We start from the raw sequence: 20,908 nt of genomic DNA, 5'->3' as shown, positions 1-20,908 counted from the left end.
CTGTTTTGGGGGGTCTGCTGATTGTGGGCCCGAACTGCAGCCCCCTCTCGGCTTCCTTCTCTTCTGCTTCTCTCCGTGGTTTCTGTGGTCAAGAAGGACTTCCCCTGGGCAACCAGAGGTCTGGGGGTTCAGGAGAGCTGCCTGTCAAAGCTGTCCCTCCAACAGCCTAGCAAAAGTCGCCTCCTGCCTTGCCCAGCACAGCTCCTTTGGGCCAGTCGAGGAGGTCGTCTGCACCCCAAACTCACTCCTGAGCCGCCTTTGGTGCCATCTCTGCTCCCCTCACTGGTACACGCCAGGGAGCCGTAGGGAGGGGGATCAAGGGTCAGAATCTGGAGCCAGGCACCTGGGTCACACTAGTGGCTCTGCTGCTCCCAGGTTCCTACCTGGGAACCTCACGAAGTGCCCCAAACTCTGCGTGCCTCAGCGTCCTCATCTGTAAAATGGGGGTCATTGCAGGACACACCTCATAGGCCTGGTGTGAGGACGAACGGGGCTGCTGTAGCACCTAGAACAGCCCCTGACATGTGAATGCTTGATACATATTTATAATCATGATTGCAACTCTCCTCACCCCTCCTACCCCGCAGGGCCTAACCAGACGTCTCATCAGGGTCTCTCTCGTCTCCAAACTCCCCGAGTAAGGTCATCGCAGTCACGAAAGGTAAATGCTTTCTATCACATACTGGCCTTAGGTCCTTGTGACTGTGTATTGTTCCAGTCACTCCGTGAGGTTATCTTTGCTCCTCAGGGAGGCTGAGTGCCCAGCTCGGTGCAAGGCCTTGCCCGTGGATGCCAGTTACCCCGAACTCCTGCCAACAGTCTCCATGAATAGGACATTGGTGGGCGGCGGGGGCAGATTTCAAAAACAGTTTTCAAAACTGTCTTTTAGGGCCTCCATATTTAAATTCAAACAACTAAGGACTCCTTCTCAGGATCCTGTTGCGTGTTTAGTCCTGTGGACACAAAAAGAGTCATCAACCCATCTGCTGAGTTCGAGCCAGAAACCTTTGAGCCCTGCCTCCCTCCCGTGCCTCCCTTTCCCCTAGGCTCCATGTCAACCTGTCACTGGGCCCTGTGGCTTTCACCGCGTCCTTCCCCTCCTGAACTTCCTCATGGCATGGCCCTCATCCGGGGCCCTCTGTTTCTTGCCTGGACTGTTGCAAAAAGTCCTCACAGGTCTCTCTGCCTCCAGTCTCTACTATTAAAACCCCAGAGGTATCCATTCACTCCAAGAGTTAAAAACTGTTAGTGTTTCCTATTGTCTACTGTCACATTCTACACACGGCCATGATCACTGTGGCCTATGACCTCAATGGACTCAGCTCCCACAGTCTGTGCTCCTGCACACATTCCAAGTATCTCTTCCTCATGCCTGGACCACCCTCTTCCTTCTGCTGAGAACAACTTTCTTCCGCGACTCTACCTGGCAACCAGCGCCCTTCCTTCAAGACCAGATCAGATGTCACTTCCTGGAACTTCCTCCAAGTTCTTCTCTGTATCTCCGTGTTCCCATAGAACTTGGTGCAATTCTTCATTAGGATGCCTGTGGCTGTTGGTAGAATTTCCTCCCCTGGGTGGTGGCTCCCAGGGGGAAACACGGCTCCAGCTTTGTTCATTGGCCCCCACCCCCTGCACGCAGTAGATGATTGGGAAATATGCCATTGAACCAAATAGAAATAGCACCCTAAGGGATTTACCTCCCCTCTTCTCTTGCTCTTCTCAGCAATACTGATCAAAAGGGTGGCTTATACTCACCGCCTCAGTTTTGCTCATTTCATTCTCTCTCATCCACTCCAGCCGCAGGGCGCCAGAGACCTCCGTGTTGTGAAACCTCAGATCTCTGTCCTCGTCTTCACAGTGGGTCACCGCCTCCTCTTTGCTCACTTTCTTCCCTTGGTTCCCCAGGCGGGCATAGGGTGTTCCTCCCGTCTCCTGGTGTTCTTCCCTTCTCATTGGTGGCTCCTTCTCACACTTAGCTAGTTGCTTCTTGTCTCCCTGACCTCTTAATGCTAGAGAGTCTTAGACCTTGCTCCCAGGACCTCTTGTCTTTTTTATCTACTTTCTACCTCACTTTCTGGGTCACCTTATCCCAAGTCATGGCTTTAAGCACCATCTCTGTGTTGGCTGCTTCCGAATTGAGAACTCTTGCCTATCCTCCTCTCTTGAATGTAAGGTTCCTAAATCCAGCTATATATGCCACGTCACCACTCTGCCTTTCAAACTCGTGAAACCGAAATCCTGACCTATCTCCCCAACACCTTCTTCCCCTCAGTTCCCTCTCCATCTTCCCCCTCATGCAACCTTTTGGTTGCTTTACCCAAACCTCGAGTCAACTTGGAGTCTTCCTTTCTCTCGCACCCCACCTCCGATTGGTCACCCAACCCTGTTGTTCTCCTTCAATGTGTATGCAGAATCCTACCCCTTCTCACTGCTCTGGCCAGGCTCACCGGGCCTATTCCAAAAGGTCCCTAACTGATCACCTTGCTGCGGCCTTTGTCCCCATTGGTTTATTTCAACAAGACAACCTGATTAATCCTGTGAACACCTGAGCCGGGTCATGTCACTGCTCTGTGCGAAACTCTCCAGTGGCTCCCGTCTCATTTACAATGGCCTGCAAGTCTCCATGTGATGTGGCCCTATTACGTTTCTAGCGGCACCTGCTACGGACGGCTCTCTCCCTCCCTCCTTGACTCAGCTTCAGCCACACTGGCTTCCTTGCTGTTCCTCAAACAGATCAGGGACACTTTGCTTCAGGGATAGTGGACTTCCTATTCTTTCAGGCGACAGTACTTCCCAAAGATGCACGCTTACCACCACCAAGTCTTTCAAAAAGGCCACTTTCCCAGTGAGGTCTTCCCTCAACACCTGTTATGATACTTGTCATTTACTTTAAAACACTTCAGGATGGTCAGTAGTGTATTACGTATGTCTCCGTTCATTTGAATTTTAAGTCTAGAGATGGTCAGTTGATATGCAATCAAGAATGCACAGTTCTGGAATGCTCCGCTGGCATTCCACTGGAAAAGGCCACACTCCAAGGCGCTGCTCCAAGAGTTTCTATTGTCCCCATCTCAAACCACAATCGACACTGCTAATTAGCACAATAAATTTAAAAAAATAGGTCTTTATTCGTGAAACTACAAACCTGTTAAGTAGCATAGTGAAAGGAAGAATTGGCTTTCTTAGGTGAAATTAAAATCATCTCTATTGATTGGCTCCAATAGTTCACTACAATCATTTAGGGACTTAGGGACACAACCTAGCCTTACATAAACAGGTTATAAGAACCCAGCAAGGCTTGCAAATGGCACCCATTGGAAGAGACTTATTCCCTACGCTGTCCCATATCCAGACATTGGTCTGGAACGATTTGTAGTTCATGATCCCAATTAGAAGGCACAGAACCTTGGAGATGTGGAAAGGTCCCTGGGAACTCAGAACAGGTTTAATGAATGATTTCAGAACTGCTTTGCTAATAATTATTTGGGTAATAGATGTCATAAGCAGAATCTGGTTTGAGATGTGTTTTGGGTATTCCCTGATGGTGACATTATGGGGGAGCGTCAAACCCTCGTACCTCAAACTTCTTAGTGGCACCTTCATCTACCAAAAAGGACCTAAGAACTGAGCATATCTAAACCAACTTATGTCAAGTTTACAAAACCTTCTTATTTAAAATTTTTACCATCCTCCCACACTGCGTATCTCTATCCCTGTTTTATTTTTTATTTTTCTCTATCAACATCTAACATCCTTCATATGTTACCTTTTGGTGTTTATTGCCTGTCTCCCCCTGTAGACGATCTAAGAGCCACAAGGTCAGGGATTTCTCTCACAATCTATTCGTCTGCTTTCCTCACTACCATAACCCACTTACAATAGCAGCAGTGCCAGGTATAGTAATAATGCCTGGATATTTGTTAACTGAGTGAATAAAAAATGAGGGAGTGCTGAAAGGGTTCGGAAGAAAAGAGGATTACTTTCAGCTGGAAAAATCAAGAAAACATAGCGTTCAATCGTGACGTGGAAGAAAGACAACCAGAGTAGTCTAAATGTGTAGGCATGAATTAATTGCTTGCCAGTCAAAGAGAGTCACGTCCTTTAAGAAAGGTCAATGAGTCTCCCTGAACTGAAAGTGAAGGAGGCAGATATAATGTCAACAGAAGTTTTGTCCAAATTTCCAGTTGATTAAAAAGTGAAGTTTGAGGTCTCTCTTCAGATGGGTTACGGTTCTGGTTTTGTATCACTCGGTTGTGGGGCGATTCTCAAACTGGTCCACGATGGGTTGCGTGAGGCCCCGGTGGGAGTGGACTGGGAATCCCACAGGGGGCAGATTCGTCTGGGCATGCTCAGAGTGGGGCAAGATCTTTCTTCATCTGTCCCCAGAGATCTGGGAGAAGGGCATCTGGGGCAGAGAACGGTGTGAGCAAAAGCACTCAGGAAAGAAAATACAGACCACATGCAAGGAATACACAGAGCAAAGGGGGACTCCAGACAAAGGGTTGAAGATGTTGGGAGAGGAGGTACACGTCTCACTGGAGACCCCTTGATTCTGGCCAGCCACAGAGCCATCAGACATTTGGAAGTCAGGAAATATGACCAGAGCTGTGTTTAAGAAGGTTAATTGAGCAGCAGTGTGGGGAAAAGGCTGGGGACGCATGGCCGGGCTGGGTGGGAGACAGGGGGGACTAAGACATCCATGACTTCACGGCTACACTGGAAAGGGCTGGGAGTACCTCTCCCGATGCCCTATTTCCCTCCCCACCCCCAGCACAGCTTCAGGCGATGCTTGGGCTGCGGCATAATGACCAGTGCTTATTTAACCTCTGTCTACGTTCTGCTGCTCGGGGAAGCAAGGGGGTTCTTCTAAGGACACGATGCCCAACTGACTCTCACACAGCGGCTACCCCTGCCAAGCAAATCGTACTTGTTTCTCGGTCACCTCTTCCCCTTTTGGCACCTTCTGGAGAAGATAGGAACCAGGCTTAGAAGGGCAGGCAGAGGCAGAAGAGAGGCGGGAGAGAACAAGGCCACCGAGGGGCCGGCTTGCGCCCATGCAACGCCCTTCACGTGGCTGACCTCTCTCTCGTGGTTCCTCCGCCAGAAATGCTGCCCACCAGAGCTCGGACCACGGCCAAGCAGGAGAGTGCGTGGGAGGGACGTGGGGGTGGCACTTGGAAGGGGCTGATTCCAACAGCCCTGCAACACTCCTGATTGAGAAACTCCTTCCCTGTCTTCAGGGACGTCCTCCATGCGATGCCTTCTAGAGTAAGGAGAGCCAAGCTCTCCCCGCGAATCTGGCCCTCTCTCCTGTCGCCTTTGCTCTCCTCAACTGCTCTTAGCAATTGCTTCTGACTCTCCCGACAAGCCAGAGGTCACCCTCCACCGCCTGGGAAACTGCTAATCACTGGAGTCTGACAACAAGTACAAGTGGATTTGCCTTGGCCCCGATCCCAGGCTAGAGCTTTTCGATTTCAGTCTGTGGCCACATTGGCCTCTCCGCTAGGAGACCTCTGCCCTCCCCCCTGCCTGTCCTGGGGCAAGTGCCCTTGGAGAGAGAGGCTTCTTCCTAGCCAGCCAGCCCAGCGGGGGAAGGAGCTGCTGGAGGGTAGGTCCTGGGGCACAAAGCAGGTTTAGTTATGCAAGTGAGAACCAGGAGACCAAGATCCTTCCCTCAAAGTTCTGAGGAATTTGGGGAGGGAGGGGGTGAAAGGGCATAAGCTACTGACCCAGCAGGCAGCTGCTCACCTGATCAGAAATAACCGTGTCCGTCTGATCTCTAGATGGGCATGCCCTTGGGGGCCTCTGAGAAGTGAACGTGTCAAGAGGTGATGTGAGGCGACTGGGTCCTGAACCAGGTAGCGTGCCGGGCTCTCTTACGTCGTCACACTGAATCCTCGGCCTCACCTTGAGGTGCGTGTATCTTGTCCCATTTGTCAGCAGAAGAAACTAGAGCTCGGAAATATGCAGTAGCCAACGTAAGAGCACACAGCTAGAGACAGCCAATCTGGGGTCCAAACCCAGTTCTGGCTGATTCTAGAACCTGAGCTCTCTCAGCTACGCAGAAGCACCGCCTGCGGAGAGCGTCAAGAAGAATGACATTGAAGATTTCAGGCGTCTTTCTGGGAAAAGGTAACAACAACTCCATTAGGTCACCAAACTTCGTATGTTAAAATCCTAACTTCCAGTACCTCAGAATGTGATTATATATTTGGAGATAAGGTTTTTAAGAGGTAATGAAGTTAAAATAAAGTCATAAGTGTGGGTCCTAATCCGACATGACCGGCGCCTTTATAAGAACAGGAAAGCAGGACACAGACACCCAGAGCAAAGGCCGTCATGAGGACACAGGGAGAAGCCAGCCACCTACAAACCAAGGAGAGAGGCCTCAGAAGGAACCACCCCTGCCAGCACCCTGAGCTTGGACGTCTGGCCTCCAGAACCGAGAAAATAAATTCCCGTTGTTGAAGCCACGCTGTCTGTGGTCCTGTTATAGCAGCCCAAGCTGACCGAGACAAGTCCCCATGTTCTGGGCGCTCATTGTTTTCTAGACTCTGTACAGGGTATTCAATGTGGAGTTACGTTCAGAATCGAGTCCCCTCCAAGAGGGAGGCAGGGAGGCCGCTCAGCCTCTCAAAACAGGACTAGAAGTGTAGGAGGGAGACGGATAGACGCTGACCCCGCCTGATGGCAGGCAGAAGCTGACTCGAGGCGCTGGCTGGCAGGGGGAGGCCAGGCCCTTCTCCCCCCACCTACTCCGAGCAAGCGCAACTGTGTTTCTCCTCCCCTTCGATGATCACAGTGAAATGCAAGGCGCCTCACTCCGGGGACACCCTGATTCTCCCTGTTCCCTCCTGTCGGTCATCACCCAACGACCGCTGCTGACCTTCCGAAGTGCTAACTGACTTTATAGAGGCAGGGACAAGTGGGAAAACCCAGACAGGAGGCCGAATAAAATCTGTCTCTGAATTTGCTGAGCGCTTAATTTGAATACCTCCTATCAGGAGGGGACAGGAGTTAAGGCACAGGAAGGGAGAGGAAGAAAGCCCCTTTGAATTGCAAGGGTGGGGAAGGAACCAGGGGGTTTTACAAAAATGAGCCCAGATGTAGAGAGGGAGGTTGGAAATGGGTGTTTCCAGAAGAAAAAAGAATTTTCCTGCACACACGTTTGTGCAGACATACACTTGTGTATATGCATGTGTGTGTATGTATTTGTGCCCACACACAGACACACACACGCACACACACACACTCGCACACTTCATCTTCTGAAGTGCAAGGTCTTGGGGAATTTCCTACAGAGAGAAGGCCTTTGCCGGAGCTGCCCTACAGGGAAGATTGCAGCCCATCTGCCACATTTTCCTGGATTCTTCAGTCAGTTAGAGAGAAGGCACAGAAACCAGGGCCTTCCTCAGTAAGACCAGAAGAATCTATATTTTTAGCATTCTGCAGTTCGGTATCCTTCAAACTTGGTAACTCTCAAGTGGACATCCTGATCATTTAAACCACAATTTCTGTGTTTTCTCCAGCCCAGAGTCCGTGCAGTTACTGCTAAAGGTCCCCAGTCCAGTCTCCTGCGTTTCCTTCCAAACCAACAGCCACGGCTCTAGAATTGCACCCACGACATTCGTGTGCAGTATTTAACAGCATGCTTTGTTTACTCCACTTTGACTCACATGCATAAAGCAGAAAAAGGAAAAACCTCTGCCTGACCTCATAGTCTAGAAGAGAATACATTCTGACCACACTTCATTACAAGCCTGAAAAATAACCCTTGTGAAAGGGGGAAAATTACCCGTGGTGTTTGTGCCTCAGCCAGGAAGTATAGCCTTTAGCTTGGGCTCCGAGGCCCAGCCGTCCACACACACAGGCCCACGGCAGCGTGCCTGCCTTTGCACCCCTCCCCTGAGCCCAAGCAGCTGGTGGGTCAGAAGTTTGGGCAAAGCACACGCCTGTTGGTTCCGGGCAGGACTGGAAAGTGCCTGGAGCTCCTTGGAGCCAAAGGAGCCCAAGGAGCAGTTGGCCCAAGGAGCTCGCTGGAGGCTAAGCGGCTGGGTGGGTCTCTCCAGAGAACTGAGCTGTGGTCCTGGGTACCCCGGCTGCAAACATCAAAACCACATAAAAGGTGCAGGAAATGGTGGTCAAAGAAGCCAGCAACAGTGATGGGGATGGCAGAGCAGGTGACGCCCACAGGGTGGCTGAAAGAATCTCAGCAGGGCCAATGCAGCAGAGAAGCTGGGCGCAGGGGAGGGGGACGGGGAGACACAAAAACTCTCTGGGTACTTTTTCTGAGCAGTCACAGTAATGAATACATTCAAGATCTCGGTTCCAAGCAATCCGTGCAGAGCTCTGGCCTGAGGACCGCAGGTTTGCCAAGTCTCAAGAACAGAGCTGACAGGGTAGCTAGACACACAATACGCAGAGAGGTTTTAAGGTGAATTTGCTGGGAATGATCTCAGATGACTTAATTCTGCTCTTGAAAAGAAGGAAGACTCTGGGGCGCCTGGGTGGCACAGCGGTTAAGCATCTGCCTTCGGCTCAGGGCGTGATCCTGGTGTTATGGGATCGAGCCCCACATCAGGCTCCTCCGCTATGAGCCTGCTTCTTCCTCTCCCACTCCCCCTGCTGTGTTCCCTCTCTCGCTGGCTGTCTCTATCTCTGTTGAATACATAAAAAAATCTTTAAAAAAAAGAAAAGAAAAGAAGGAAGACTCAGTATAGAAGTGGGTAGTTTGCTGCAGACTAAATATTTGTGTCTCTTCAAGATTCAGATGCTGAAACCCTACCCGCTAAGCTGATGGTACTAGGAGGTGGGGCTTTGGGAGGTGATGAGGTCAGGAGGGAACGGGATTAGTGCCCTTGTAAGAAGAGCCAGGCAAGAGCTTGCTACCTCCCTCTCTGCTCTGTACCCTGTGATGATGCCGTGAAAAGACAGCCATCTGCAAACCACAAAGCGGGTCCCCACCAGAGCCCAGATCTGCCTGCACCTTGATCTTGGACAGAATTCCCAGCCTCCAGAACTGTGAGAAAGAAATGTCTGCTGTTTAAGCCACCTGGTCTGTGGTATCTTGTTACTAAGACAGATAGTTTGCCCAGTTGTAGATTTAGAGACTACCATTTTATCAAGGAAATTTCTTACATAACGTTGGTGAAAAGACAGGCACTGTGCAGAAAACAGTAAGAAATAAATGAGTGAACACGTGGAATTTCAGAAACAAAACAGATGAACATAGGGGAAGGGAAGGAAAAATAAAATAAGATGAAAATTGAGAGGGAGGCAAACCATAAGGGACGCTGAACTCTAGGAAACAAACAGGGTTCCTGGAGGGAGGGGTGGGGATGGGGTAATTGGCTGATGGGCATCGAGAAGGACACGTGATGTAGTGAGCCCTGGGTGCTATATACAACTGATGAATCACTAAATTCTACCCTGAAAGTAATAATATATATATATATATATATGGAACAAAAAGACATTAAAGAAAAAGAAATGAGTGAAAGGAAGCATGTGTTGGAGAAAATCAGAAGGGGGAAGGGTTGCCTTTCCCACTGAAGTGGTCACAGCAGGTCTCACTGCTACAGGAAGACTTGTGTGGATGCATGGGGGTGGGTGGAGACATGTCGAGGGGGTTGGAAGGAGGGGGCATGGAGAGGTCCAGGATAGCGGGAAGCAGCAGAAAGGATCTGGAGGCCTTTCACGGTGCACTGGCCAATGCGAAAATGACTGGGCAAACACTCGGCTTAAGAGCTGGGCCAACTCAGTAGTCCCACCTGATGACACAGAGCCCACCTGAGCTTTCTAATGCACCTGGCATTTTGCCAACTGCCCCTCCATGGAGGGAATGATGAATAAATCAGGAATGCTGACTTGCAGATATTGCCTAGCTTCTTAAAAAAAATTTCTAAATGAAAGGGAATAAGAGTTGTGGGATGACACTCCCGGAAATTAGTCCGGGTATTAGTAACGCTCCCATTGAGAAGATGTGGAAAGTGAAGGTCAGAACTTATGCAAAGTTCCCCAGCTGCTAAATGGCCGAGTTGGCCTGGAAACCCACATTTGTCTGGCTCCAAAGCCTGTGTCTTTTTCTCCTGTACCAAACAAAATCCAGGTCTGGAGAGGATATAGCTCAGATTCAAAGCAACGCATCCGGATGGGTCTTCAAAAGGGACCTTTGGTCAACTAGAAGAGAAGACAGACCTCGTTGCTTTGTTCCTTGGTGGGGAGGTTCAAGACCGTGTGACAGGATACAGGACACCAGGAGTCTGGGGAAGAAGAGAAAGAGATTCGATTAAAAATGGAGTTGGCTGGGTGCAAATTAGTTAACCTCTAATAAATGGGGTAAATAGCAGGATGTAATTAACCGCTGCTTAAAGAGGACCCTGGGTATTTCCCTCAGTGAGCAAACCCCTGGGGATTGTTATGCTAATTCCAACTGAAAAGGTAGAGAGAGACTACAATTCGTAATCTGGAAAAGAATAGAGCACATTTAGCTATTTTCCTTTTGTATGTTGATGCCAGATGGCCCAAATCTTTTTTTTTTTTAAGACAAAAACTGGATTATACAGAAGATTAGATTAGACGGAGGAAAATTTACAGTCAGAAGGGCAACTTCGCATGGTAGGCCAATCGAGGCAGATGTTGGGAGCGGGGTGCGTGGGCAGGTGGGGCCATCGTTCTGCTGGAGCGGCTCAGAACTGCCTCCCACGGAGAAGCTAGAGGGAGCCGAGTCCTCAGGCTCCTCACCTCTGCTCCTCCTTTTGTTCCTCTGTCGGGCTGGTAATCGGAGTCCCATCCAGCTGGGGGAGGTTGTTCAAGGCGCCGGCTCCAGAAAACTATGCTTTTGACCGAAGTGAACTGATCAATATCAGCCAGTGACAAAGCCTTTTGCTTTTTGCGAACATTGTTACTTAATTGTTAATTAGGTGGATATTTTTCATCCATGAATTGTTGGTTCTTGGCCTTTCCCTTCAGTCTACCTGAAAACTCAGACATAAGGGCTTCAGGGTTTCTTAATGACTAAGGGTTTCTAAAGCCACTGACCGATGGGCTAAGTGGGCCCCGCTCCTCACTCAAGCAGAGCTCAAGCTGACACTGCGATGCGTCTCTTTGCACTGCCCCGCACCTGGGCAAGCGGTGATCCAGTCACAGAGGGGATCGGGACATGCCATTGCAAAATATGCCACTTTGGCATAAGGATTGTTTTGAGCTGAAGGCAAGTGAAAAAAAAACTAGATGTAAGAAGAGAGCTCTGCTCTCCTTCCCATCCACCTAGAAGCAGAACATAAATTTCCCATGTGCAGGTGTCTCCTTCCCCCCGCATGTAAGAAAGAGAACAACCCTTATCACCAGGGACACAGACGGCACTAAGAGGAGTCTGTACAAATAAACCTTACTAAATAACCTTTATCTACCATTAGTTTCCCTCATATATTTCCTAGGTGCCCTTCCATAATTTATCAGCCCTAGAAGCCCAATCTTCCTTTGTCCAATCATTTTTCTACAATTATTGCCCTTTGTTAAAATGGCATATAAGTCCTGAAGTTGAACCACATCTTTGGTTTTCATTTTTCTGTGAAGCCCCTGTGCATGTAAAAACAAACAAACAAACAAACAAACAAACAAACAAAAAACAAACTAACATCAATTAAAATTAAATGCCTTTTCTCCTGTTAACCTGTCTTTGTCAGTTTAATGTGCAGGCCCTGGGTATGAACCTAAGAGGGTACAGGAAAGATTTTTTTTCCCTCCCCTACAGTTATTTATTTATTTATTTTTAAGATTTTATTTATTTATTCGACAGAGATAGAGACAGCCAGCGAGAGAGGGAACACAAGCAGGGGGAGTGGGAGAGGAAGAAGCAGGCTCATAGCGGAGGAGCCTGATGTGGGGCTCGATCCCAGAACGCCGGGATCACGCCCTGAGCCGAAGGCAGATGCTTAACCGCTGTGCCACCCAGGCGCCCCCCATCCCTCCCCTACAGTTATGATGATAGTTAACCAACTGTTATACAAAGAAAACCTCAGCGAGGCCAAAATGTGGATGCAGGTAGGGGAAGAAAGGGATAAAGAAAGGGGGGGTAATCAGAAGGGGGAATGAAACATGAGAGACTATGGACTATGAGAAACAAACTGAGGGCCGCAGAGGGGAGGGGCGTGGGGGAGTGGGATAGACTGGTGATGGGTAGTGAGGAGGGCACGTGCTGCATGGTGCCCTGGGTGTTATAAGCAACTAATGAATCATCGAACTTTACATCGGAAACCAGGGATGTACTGTATGGTGACTAACGTAATAAAAAAATCATTAAAAAAAAATGTGGACGCAAAGAACAGGATAAACGTCTGAAAGGCAGGACACACACTCCTCACACTTACGGGGCAGGAAGGACTGCGTCCAGTACTGTCTACAGAATGCAGGTGGGGACATCACGGATAATGATGATCTAGGGCTGTGATGGCAAACAAGTGGCACAACGTGGCTCTTCTGTAACTTTGTTGTTGTTGGTTTTAGTGTTTCTCCAATGAAGTAATGCCCCAAAGTCCCAGATTTTCTGTGATAGTGTCAATTTGGGGCTGTTTTTCTTGCTTTCAGTAAAAGAAGATTTAGAAAATATTAAAACAAATGTGATTAATGTTTACTTCTTGGTAAGAATTTTTACGGGGATAACTTTCTAAGTCCAAAAATCCTTCCTGAGCATGTACTCGAATGTTTGGTTTGGAATATATGTTCACCAAGACTGGATCCTTAGAAAGGCGATTTAGACATTTTTTTGGGGGGTCCTAAAACAAGTAAATAATAATTATGTTATTTTTCCTAGTTTTACAGATGGTAAAGTTAAGATCCAGAACAACCGACTTGCTTGAGATGATGGCAGTGTCACTAGAGTTGGGCCCACCCCTAGGTCATCTGGTATCTAGGTTGGCTCATCGGTCACAGCACAGATTTTCTAGAGAGCTTTTGCATCATCTTGGCTCTCTTACAGCTTCAGACCAATTGCTCATCTATTTTTAGCAGGCAAAACCACTGGGGAAGAGAGAGGTTAACAAATGAAAGGACAAGATACAAGGCACAAGGATGGAATCAATGTCAGAGGTGGGATAAAAGTTAAAAAAGAAAAGAAAAAGGACCTAAAAGAGAAGTGAAGGATAACATTTAAGTAGATGAAATGCATTTTATTCGAATAGGCCTTTTTCTTCCATTTCCCTAATCCCACAGCATAGTGCATCCCTTTCTTGTCTGAATCCCCCTGGCATGTTGTTTGTTCTTCCCTAATGACATTTATTAGATCCTGCCCCACAGTAACATACAATGACATTCCCACCCTGGCTAGCCCAACTAAATTATAAACTCTTTGAAGACACAGTCAGTGTTTTGGACAAATTTGTTTCCCCCCCCCCGAGTTTAATGTGTTTGTTGAATAAATGAACAAAGCAATATTCACAGCTACGGTGACCATCCCTCCCCCTGCCCCCCCAAAATGCCAACTCCATTTTTATCTCCTATTTGGAGAAGTATTTGTTCCCCAAATTCGATTTTGAAAAGCTGAAGTTCTATCAAGCTGCTTGGGACATTAGCACAAAACATACAAATAAAAACTACCAACTGCAGGAGCTTCTTCAGGAGCAAAAGAGGGACAGATAGGAGCTAGAGGCTGTCCTTTGTCTTGTGGATTTGTCGCGGGCATTTTAGTGTCCCTGGCTTTGGGGAAGGAAAGGAGATGCCCGTGGAAGTTCGGGCTTGGGGTTGATGGGGAGCTCTCCTTCTCAGATTCACCCAAGGTGGGAAAGGGACTAGACCTTAAAAACTGCCCTGGCCCAACTCTTCATCTGCAGATGAAGAGACTGAGACCCTGGGAGACTGTCCTGCCCAAGATCACAAAGCTAAAGAGTGGCATAGCCTAGATGCAATAGTTTTCGAATAAAGTAGTGAACCAAGCAATGTATTAAAACCTTTCTGCAGAGACCCTAAGGTTAGAAACCTAGCATTTTAAATCATTAGCAAGTGCTACAGTATTATGCATAGAAAATAAATGTGACAAAGTCAGGACTAAAACTTGAGGCTATGTTCTTGACATTGCTTGATGTTTAGTCTAAATGCTGCAGTACCTTCATGCACTGTTTCCGAATCCTGACTTGATGGGCAGAGGTGGGCAGGGAAGGACAGGCATTCCTCAATTCCATTTGTACGTGTTGCCCGAAAACACACAGTGGACACATACTTTTCTGCTTTGAGGAGCATAAGACAGCTTCCCAGTCCTTTTGAGCATTCTCACTGCCAGAGGGGAAGCTCCTCATTCTGCTCATCTCGGGACCCCAGCCACTGGGTCCATGCAAAGCTTCAGGTGGGAGTAATGAACAGGGTACTTTCTCTGCTCAGGAAAGAGGAATCCACAGACCCTTTCTTTCCAATGCCACCTTGATTAATTCATTAATGGGTTTTCGGGCAAGTTTTATTCAGGCACTTTGGGACACGGCAGTGAGTCAGAGGTTGGCATTGAAACCAGAATAGAAGCCACAGTCCTCTTTGGGGATCTGACTCCGGGCTTTAAATTCCCAGATCACACAACTTCCTAATTGGAAAGAAATGTTCTTAAATAAGAGCAGGGGTTTTGCCAGGCCTGCCAGTGACTAATAAGGTCGGTCTAAGGACTGTCTGATGAAAGAGAAGTTGGATTTACATGTCACAGTGAATTTTTAAAGTATTTTCACCCCGAGGTTTACTGCTGAATATAAATAAAATACCTCTCCTTGGGCAATCCCACCCCAACTCCTGCAGATATGCCTCCTTAATTATATTAACTTTGAAATGACATTCAAACAATGTCTTCCTACTCAACGCCTTTGTTTCCTCCAAGATCTACCTTATAGACAAGCCATTTCACAAGGTTCCTGTGTAAACTGATTGTTTCCCACCCCCAGCCTGCACACTAATTGGAGACAAGTTTTAACATCTCTACGGCCAGTATCGGGTAGCCCTCACATTGTATTCATTAAACCGTGTACCAAATGGCTTGCACACTTAACAATACCAAACATTAAAAATTAAGAAAAAATTATTTAGGGTGCTTACAGAGGATCGGATAAATACAAAATTTAAATTTCATTTGCTTAAATTCTCACAACTGAAGGCTAATTCCCGAGTTGAGGAGAGATTTTTTTTTTTTTTTTTTTTTTTTTTAGTCTCTCAAAAATCAGGGATTCGCTTTCGTAATGACAGCTGCTCTTGGTGTAAATACGTTGAGTCCGAAGCCGCGGCTCCCCTCCGGGGTGCGGGCGCGCAGGCGCGGGCACACACACGTGGACACACACACACACACGCACACGCGCCCGCCCACACCACCTTCCTTGTGAATCGCCTGCGGGATTTATGGGCTTCGCCATCAAGGATTACTGTCAGGTGCCGAAAGCAAGCCTTTGTCCTTGGGCATTCCCCCCCTTCCCCGGATTTGACGGTTATTTACCGGCCACGTGAGCGCTGGGCTGGGGTCGGGCAGGGGGAACAAAGGCTAGGGGAGCGCGGCCGGTGGGGCCCAGGGACGGCTCCCCAGCTCCAGGGACACATATGAAATCAGCCCAGACCGGCCTCCGACCGAGAGGCTCCTCCAAGAGAAATCTTGTCCAAGCCCTGGTAAAGGCGTCGGCGTGTCCTGAGGCCCGGAGAGCTCTCAGCCGGGGGCCTGGCAGAGCCCGGTTCCTGGGCCGCCCGAGACGAACGGGGCCCGGGGCGGTCGGGGCTGGGGGTGCTCCTAGGAAAGGACGCACACTCCTGGTGTACCAGTGAGAGAGTCTTTAGAGTCTTACAGCCGGCTCAGCAAATGAGAAACCGGGACAGAGGCCCCCTTTGCCCCTGGGAGGAAGTACACACCCCTCCCCACGGGGGAGGACACGCAGTGAGCCTTGGACCGCTGACCTCGCACCCCGAGGGCTTGGCGCCCCAGAGCCGCCACTCGGAGGCCTCGGTCGGTGTGCGGTTGTGGCCCCTTCCAGGGCCTGATCGGCGTGCCTCTGGCGTAAATTTTCGTAAAAAGTCAGTGTTCAAAAATGCATTGCTTTTTAAAGACAATTAAAATTAACAAATTGCAAAAAAAAAAATCCATGAACAAAATATTAAATTCTAAATACCGACAGGATCCTCGCGGTGCCGTGCTGGGCCATTTTGTAGTCCGAGGGAAAAGGAAGATTATCTACTCGACCCGGGCGTCGGGGGATTCTCGGCGCAGCTGGAGGAGAGCGCGGGGGGAAGGCCTCGGAAGTGGAGGCCCCCTCCCGAGGCCCCGTAGGGGAGTGGAAGGGGGGCCCTGGGGGCCCGGAGGTGAGAGCTCCGGGGAGCCGCTCTGCCAGCAACAAAGGCCGAGCGGAAGGTCGAGTTGGGGGCGGGAAGGACCCCGCGGGTTCGGCGGCCTTCGCTGCTGGGGTCGTGCTTCCAGGCGAGACCCGGAATGGAACACTCGACTCCGTTGCTACCAGCGCCGCGAGCGAGTCCTGCAGTTCCCCCCGCTCGGTGGTTAATTCTCGCTAACAAGATTTGGCAAGATGTCGGGCGAATAATTTTTGGCTTCTGTCGTGTACCCACCGCGGCGCGCACAAACCCCCTGCCAAAAGCGGCCTCTGGGAAATTAAATGCCTAAGTAAAACTGGGGGTGGGAGGAACGCTACATGACCCGGAAAGAGGGATGGAATCGCCCTCAGAACTTATTAAATCCTTTACGCGTCAATTTCTCAGGCTCTAGCTTCGCACCAAATGTAGACCCTAATTGTCATTTCCTGAGAAAACAATTCACATGTATGCAAGAGGAGGTGAGGACTTTTCCAAAAGCCGAAAACGTCGGGTTTTTCCCCCACCCGGATTCAATAAACATCTTTAGGAAGCGTGGACGGGAGTGGCACCTCTGCCTTCCTCCATAGGAACAACACTCCGGCAATTAATGCCTGCCTCTGGGTCGTAAAGCAACAAACCCAACACCTCGCTGTTACTGGGCTTCGGGGCAGGAGGGCATTTCTCTTTCATCTTGTAAGCTGGGGCTTGCCCACGTTCCTCGGGAAGCTATAAAGCTGATTTAATGGCTTGAGATGAAAATCGATCACGCTAATGCATAAGCTAACGTCTGCGGAGTCGCGCTGATAAAACGACCGGCCAGGCGGAACGCACTCCTTAAGCCCGGGGCGAGGAGGTCCCCCCCCCCCCCGGCCTTGCCCCCTGGGCAGCGGGGTTAACGGTGCCCTCTTCACTCCGGTGCGCGGGAGGAGAGCTGCGAGGCTGCTAAGGGGGAAGCACGGAGGTAAAAAAACCCACGAAACCTCCAAACCGAGCCCCGGCCCCGTTAGGCCGGCTTCATGGCTGGCCGTTCTCCGTGCGCCGAACGCCGCATAGCCGCGGCGGGGTGGAGTGGCTGCACCACGACTACTGTCGGGAGGGTCGCGCGCCGCGGAGGCCCGGGCCGGCCGGCCGGCCGGCTGCAACCCGCGCCGCCGCGCTCCATTCACAAAGTCCCGGTGCTGCCGCTCGCCTGGCGGTCGGAGGCCGCCTCCCTCTTCCTCTAGGTCTCGGTTTTATGAATGGGCCTGACGGCGAGCGCCGAGCGCCCTGTTTACTCCGCTCTTTGTGACGTCGTGTTCCCATGACTGGGCGCCAGCGGCCCTCACTCCATTCACGCGCAGGGGAGGGGGCGGAGGAGGGGCCGGCGGGGCGGAGGGAGCCGGGACGGGGCGGGGAGCCGGCGCTGGGGGCGGGGGGAGGGCGCGGGGCCCGGAATGGCAAGAGGCGGGGCCTCGGGAGGTAGTAATGAATCTGCCCCCTCCCGGGGTAGAGCAGAGGAGCTTTAATACATGTATAAGCCAAAGAGGAAACTCTGGCTGGGGCAGTGCGCGGAGCTCCGGCAGTTCGTGGGGAGCGGCGGCCGGAACGGCAGCGCCGGTGGCGGCTACGGCGGGAGCAGCACAACAGGCAAAATACAATAGAGGCAACAACAGAAGGGAGCCCGTGGTCCTCTCCCGTAAACATACTCCCCTCCGCCGCCGCCTCCCCCTCGGCACCGCGCGCGGTGCTGCCTGGTGCCCGAGGCGGCTCGGACTGCTATGTAACCGCGAGACTGCGGGAGGAAGGGGACCGGGGAGTAGAGGTCCGCCTGTGGGAGGCCGTGGGGGCCAAGTTTGCGGCCACTTCTGCACTCGCTTCCCTTAGCCCCCGCCTGCCCCTTCCTGCAGCTCAGCTGTCCTTCGCCTCCTCGCGTGCCCGGCGACCATGGTGACAGTGGAGGAGCTGCGGGAGATGGACTGCAGCGTGCTCAAAAGGCTGATGAACCGGGAAGAGAACGGCGGCGGCGCGGGCGGCAGCGGCAGCCACGGCGCCGTGGGGCTGCTGAGCGGCGGCAAGTGCCTGCTGCTGGACTGCAGACCGTTCCTGGCGCACAGCGCGGGCTACATCCGAGGCTCGGTCAACGTGCGCTGCAACACCATCGTGCGGCGGCGGGCCAAGGGCTCTGTGAGCCTGGAGCAGATCCTGCCCGCCGAGGAGGTGCGCGCCCGCCTGCGCTCCGGCCTCTACTCGGCGGTCATCGTCTACGACGAGCGCAGCCCGCGCGCCGAGAGCCTCCGCGAAGACAGCACCGTGTCGCTGGTAGTGCAGGCGCTGCGCCGCAACGCCGAGCGCACCGACATCTGCCTGCTCAAAGGTAAACTCGGGCGCCGGGGCGCGAGCGGGAGGGTAGGTGTAGCGGGGCTTGCCGGCCTACGCATCAGTAGGCAGAGGAAGTGCCTGGAGGGATCCGTGGCTGTGAGGATCCCGGCGCACTCCTTTGTGCGCGCTGGTGTGCATGGGTTTGCAAGGTTTTTGTGCGTTTGTGTGCAAGTGCGAGCGCCTGAAGTCCTCAGAGGCGGTGCGGGTGCGTTTCCTCTGTCACCTGCAAGTCGGTGCTCTTCGGAGATTTTGCGTTTATTTACACTCCCTAACCGTCAGGCCTCTTAGGCGAAGTGACTCCAAGCGTTGCCCACCTATAGTCCGGGGCGTGCTCCCAGTGCCGCTGTGCGGGTGGGGACAGGTCGGGCCTCTTGGTTTGGGGTGCCGGGGCCCTGCGCTGAGTCCGGAGAACCCCAGAGGCGGGGAAGAGAGTGAAGTGGGAATGGCTGGGTAAATGAAGAAGGGCAGATCGTGTTGCCGACATCGTGTGGAGCTATCTTGTCTCGTCCCCTGCTGCCCAACTCCGAGCTCCGCCTGGAAGGTGGCCAACTTCTCCCGCCTGGGGCTAGCCCCCAGCTCTGGGAGCGGGGCGCGGGAGGACTGAGTATTCGGGGGAACGCGAGATGGGACGGTGCCCCTTCAATTCAGGCCGCGGAAAAGTACGACCTTTTGTTCAGACCCGATTCTCGACTATCTGTTGGCTGCGTGTGCTTGCTTTAAGGGAACCCTGGAGCAACTCTTCGGGGACGGGAGTTCTTGTCAAATCTGGAAGTCAGAAACCCCGTGCTAAGTAATCCGAGGGACAGAGCGCCGGCCGCACCTGCCCGGCCTTGTCGAGCCGTGGCCCTTGGCGGTCCTCTCGTGGGGGACCGGGAAGCGACTGCCAGGGTAGCGTTCCCGCCACAAGGCGCCTTCCTCTGCCTCCCCACCTCCGCCGCATTCCGCGCATTCTTTCGCCGGCGTCCGGTCCTTGCCTCCGAACCCGTGAGGCGTTTCAGACCCTGGCCTTCAAAGAGCCGCTCCTTTCCCCGCGGGCGCCCTTCGCCTCCTCCCTCCTTTCCTTTTCCCTCCGGACCTGCTCAGCAGAGAGGAAGGGAGGTGGTGGCGGGAGGAGGGGCGGAAACCTCTCCCGCCGCCCTTTCCAAAAAGCACAACACTGCTCAGTGCGGGCGAGCCGGGTTTGCCCCTGCCGAACAGCGGGGGGCTTTGTTCTCGGCAGTTGTTTCCTGGCCATTTGACCTGTCAGCTGCTGGGGAAATGCTGCTGTTGACCTTCGGTTGAACTACTAAGGCGATTTTGCTGATTTTTCTTTTTCCGTGAGGGCTGCCTTTTGCACCTCCGATGGAACCTAATCCTCCTCTCTTCTCCCCAAAGCGCTTTAAGGGAAAGTGCCGGGAAGGGGTCGCACCGGAAGGGCCGGGCGCCCGGGATCCGGCGGCCTCGCCTCCCTGGTGGCGGAGCAGTGCCCGGGAGCCCCCGGCGGACGCACGTCCAGTTTCCTCCCGCGCCGGTGTGGGGGGCGAGGCTGGCGAGCACGCCTGCCCTCCCCTACCCAGTGCTGGCGTTCGTGGCAACGCGGAGAAAAATTTCTCCGGGGCGACCGTCCCCTCGAGTGGCACGGGCTGGCCGGGGTGTTCTCGGTGCCGCCCTACCCTGGACTCTCCCTCCTGATTTAGAGCCCAAGCCCGCGCCTTCCTTAGCGGGCCTCCGAAGCCAGGGCCCTTCTGGATGTCGTGCAGACCCACGTGGAGTCGGTGCATTTTGTTTTGTTTCTCTTCCTGGAAGAAATCCAGAGGGGATCGCCCTAGAGCAGCGCCGGGGCCTTGGCCCCTGGGCTTATTCCGGGCGCGAAGACACCTAAGCCCCCGGGAGGAAGTCGTATTTTTAAGGTTTCCTCCTCCGGGTCGTGGCACCCCCCTGGTCCCGCTGGGAGAGCCCATTGCCAGATCTGTCCCGAGAGCTGCCCCGCGGACTCGCCTATAGGCGCGAGGCTCATGCTCGGGGTCAGACAGGAGCCTCTGCGTAAAATGACAGCCCCTAGTAGGACAGGAGCCTCCGGGTAAAATGACAGTCCCTTGGCCGTTGACAAGCCCCTGGCCAAAGGAAAAGTGTTGTATGGGCTCTTTCCTCCCGAGGCCTGCACTGTTTCCTGGGGTCTGACCCGGTGTAGCAAGAGGGCGACGCTAGGCTTCTCCCAAGTCCACATCCTCGAGCGTCTAGGCCTGGGTGGCAGGTA

General features: G+C 52.1%; 1 protein-coding gene and 1 long non-coding RNA gene across 5 annotated transcripts in view; one reads left to right on the top strand and one right to left on the bottom strand.

Annotated features, from left to right (window-relative positions):
- Positions 1–3,113: 3,113 nt before the first annotated feature.
- LOC103659096 lies at positions 3,114–17,416 on the bottom strand. Of its 4 annotated transcripts, none has more exons than XR_567392.2 (4): positions 16,119–17,416; positions 10,055–10,262; positions 5,749–6,122; positions 3,114–4,405 (listed from the first exon to the last, which is right to left on the bottom strand). It is a non-coding gene; the product is annotated as an uncharacterized LOC103659096 (long non-coding RNA). The 4 variants fall into 4 exon arrangements; XR_567393.2 differs by lacking the exon at positions 16,119–17,416 and adding an exon at positions 15,458–16,111; XR_567394.2 differs by lacking the exon at positions 16,119–17,416 and adding an exon at positions 12,372–12,876.
- Positions 17,417–17,824: 408 nt separating this feature from the next.
- DUSP4 (dual specificity phosphatase 4) overlaps positions 17,825–20,908 on the top strand; it is a 17,250-nt gene continuing 14,166 nt past the window's right edge. Inside the window, 1 exon segment of the mRNA XM_040643273.1 lies at positions 17,825–18,667. Within this exon segment, the coding sequence (XP_040499207.1) occupies positions 18,238–18,667 (430 nt within the window). The 5' untranslated portion in view covers positions 17,825–18,237.

Source organism: Ursus maritimus, unplaced genomic scaffold (genome assembly GCF_017311325.1).
Source record: "Ursus maritimus isolate PB19 unplaced genomic scaffold, ASM1731132v1 scaffold_28, whole genome shotgun sequence".
NCBI lineage: Eukaryota > Metazoa > Chordata > Mammalia > Carnivora > Ursidae > Ursus > Ursus maritimus.
The sequence above is the reverse complement of the archived record's forward strand: the minus strand, read 5'-3'. Positions and strand labels throughout refer to the sequence as shown.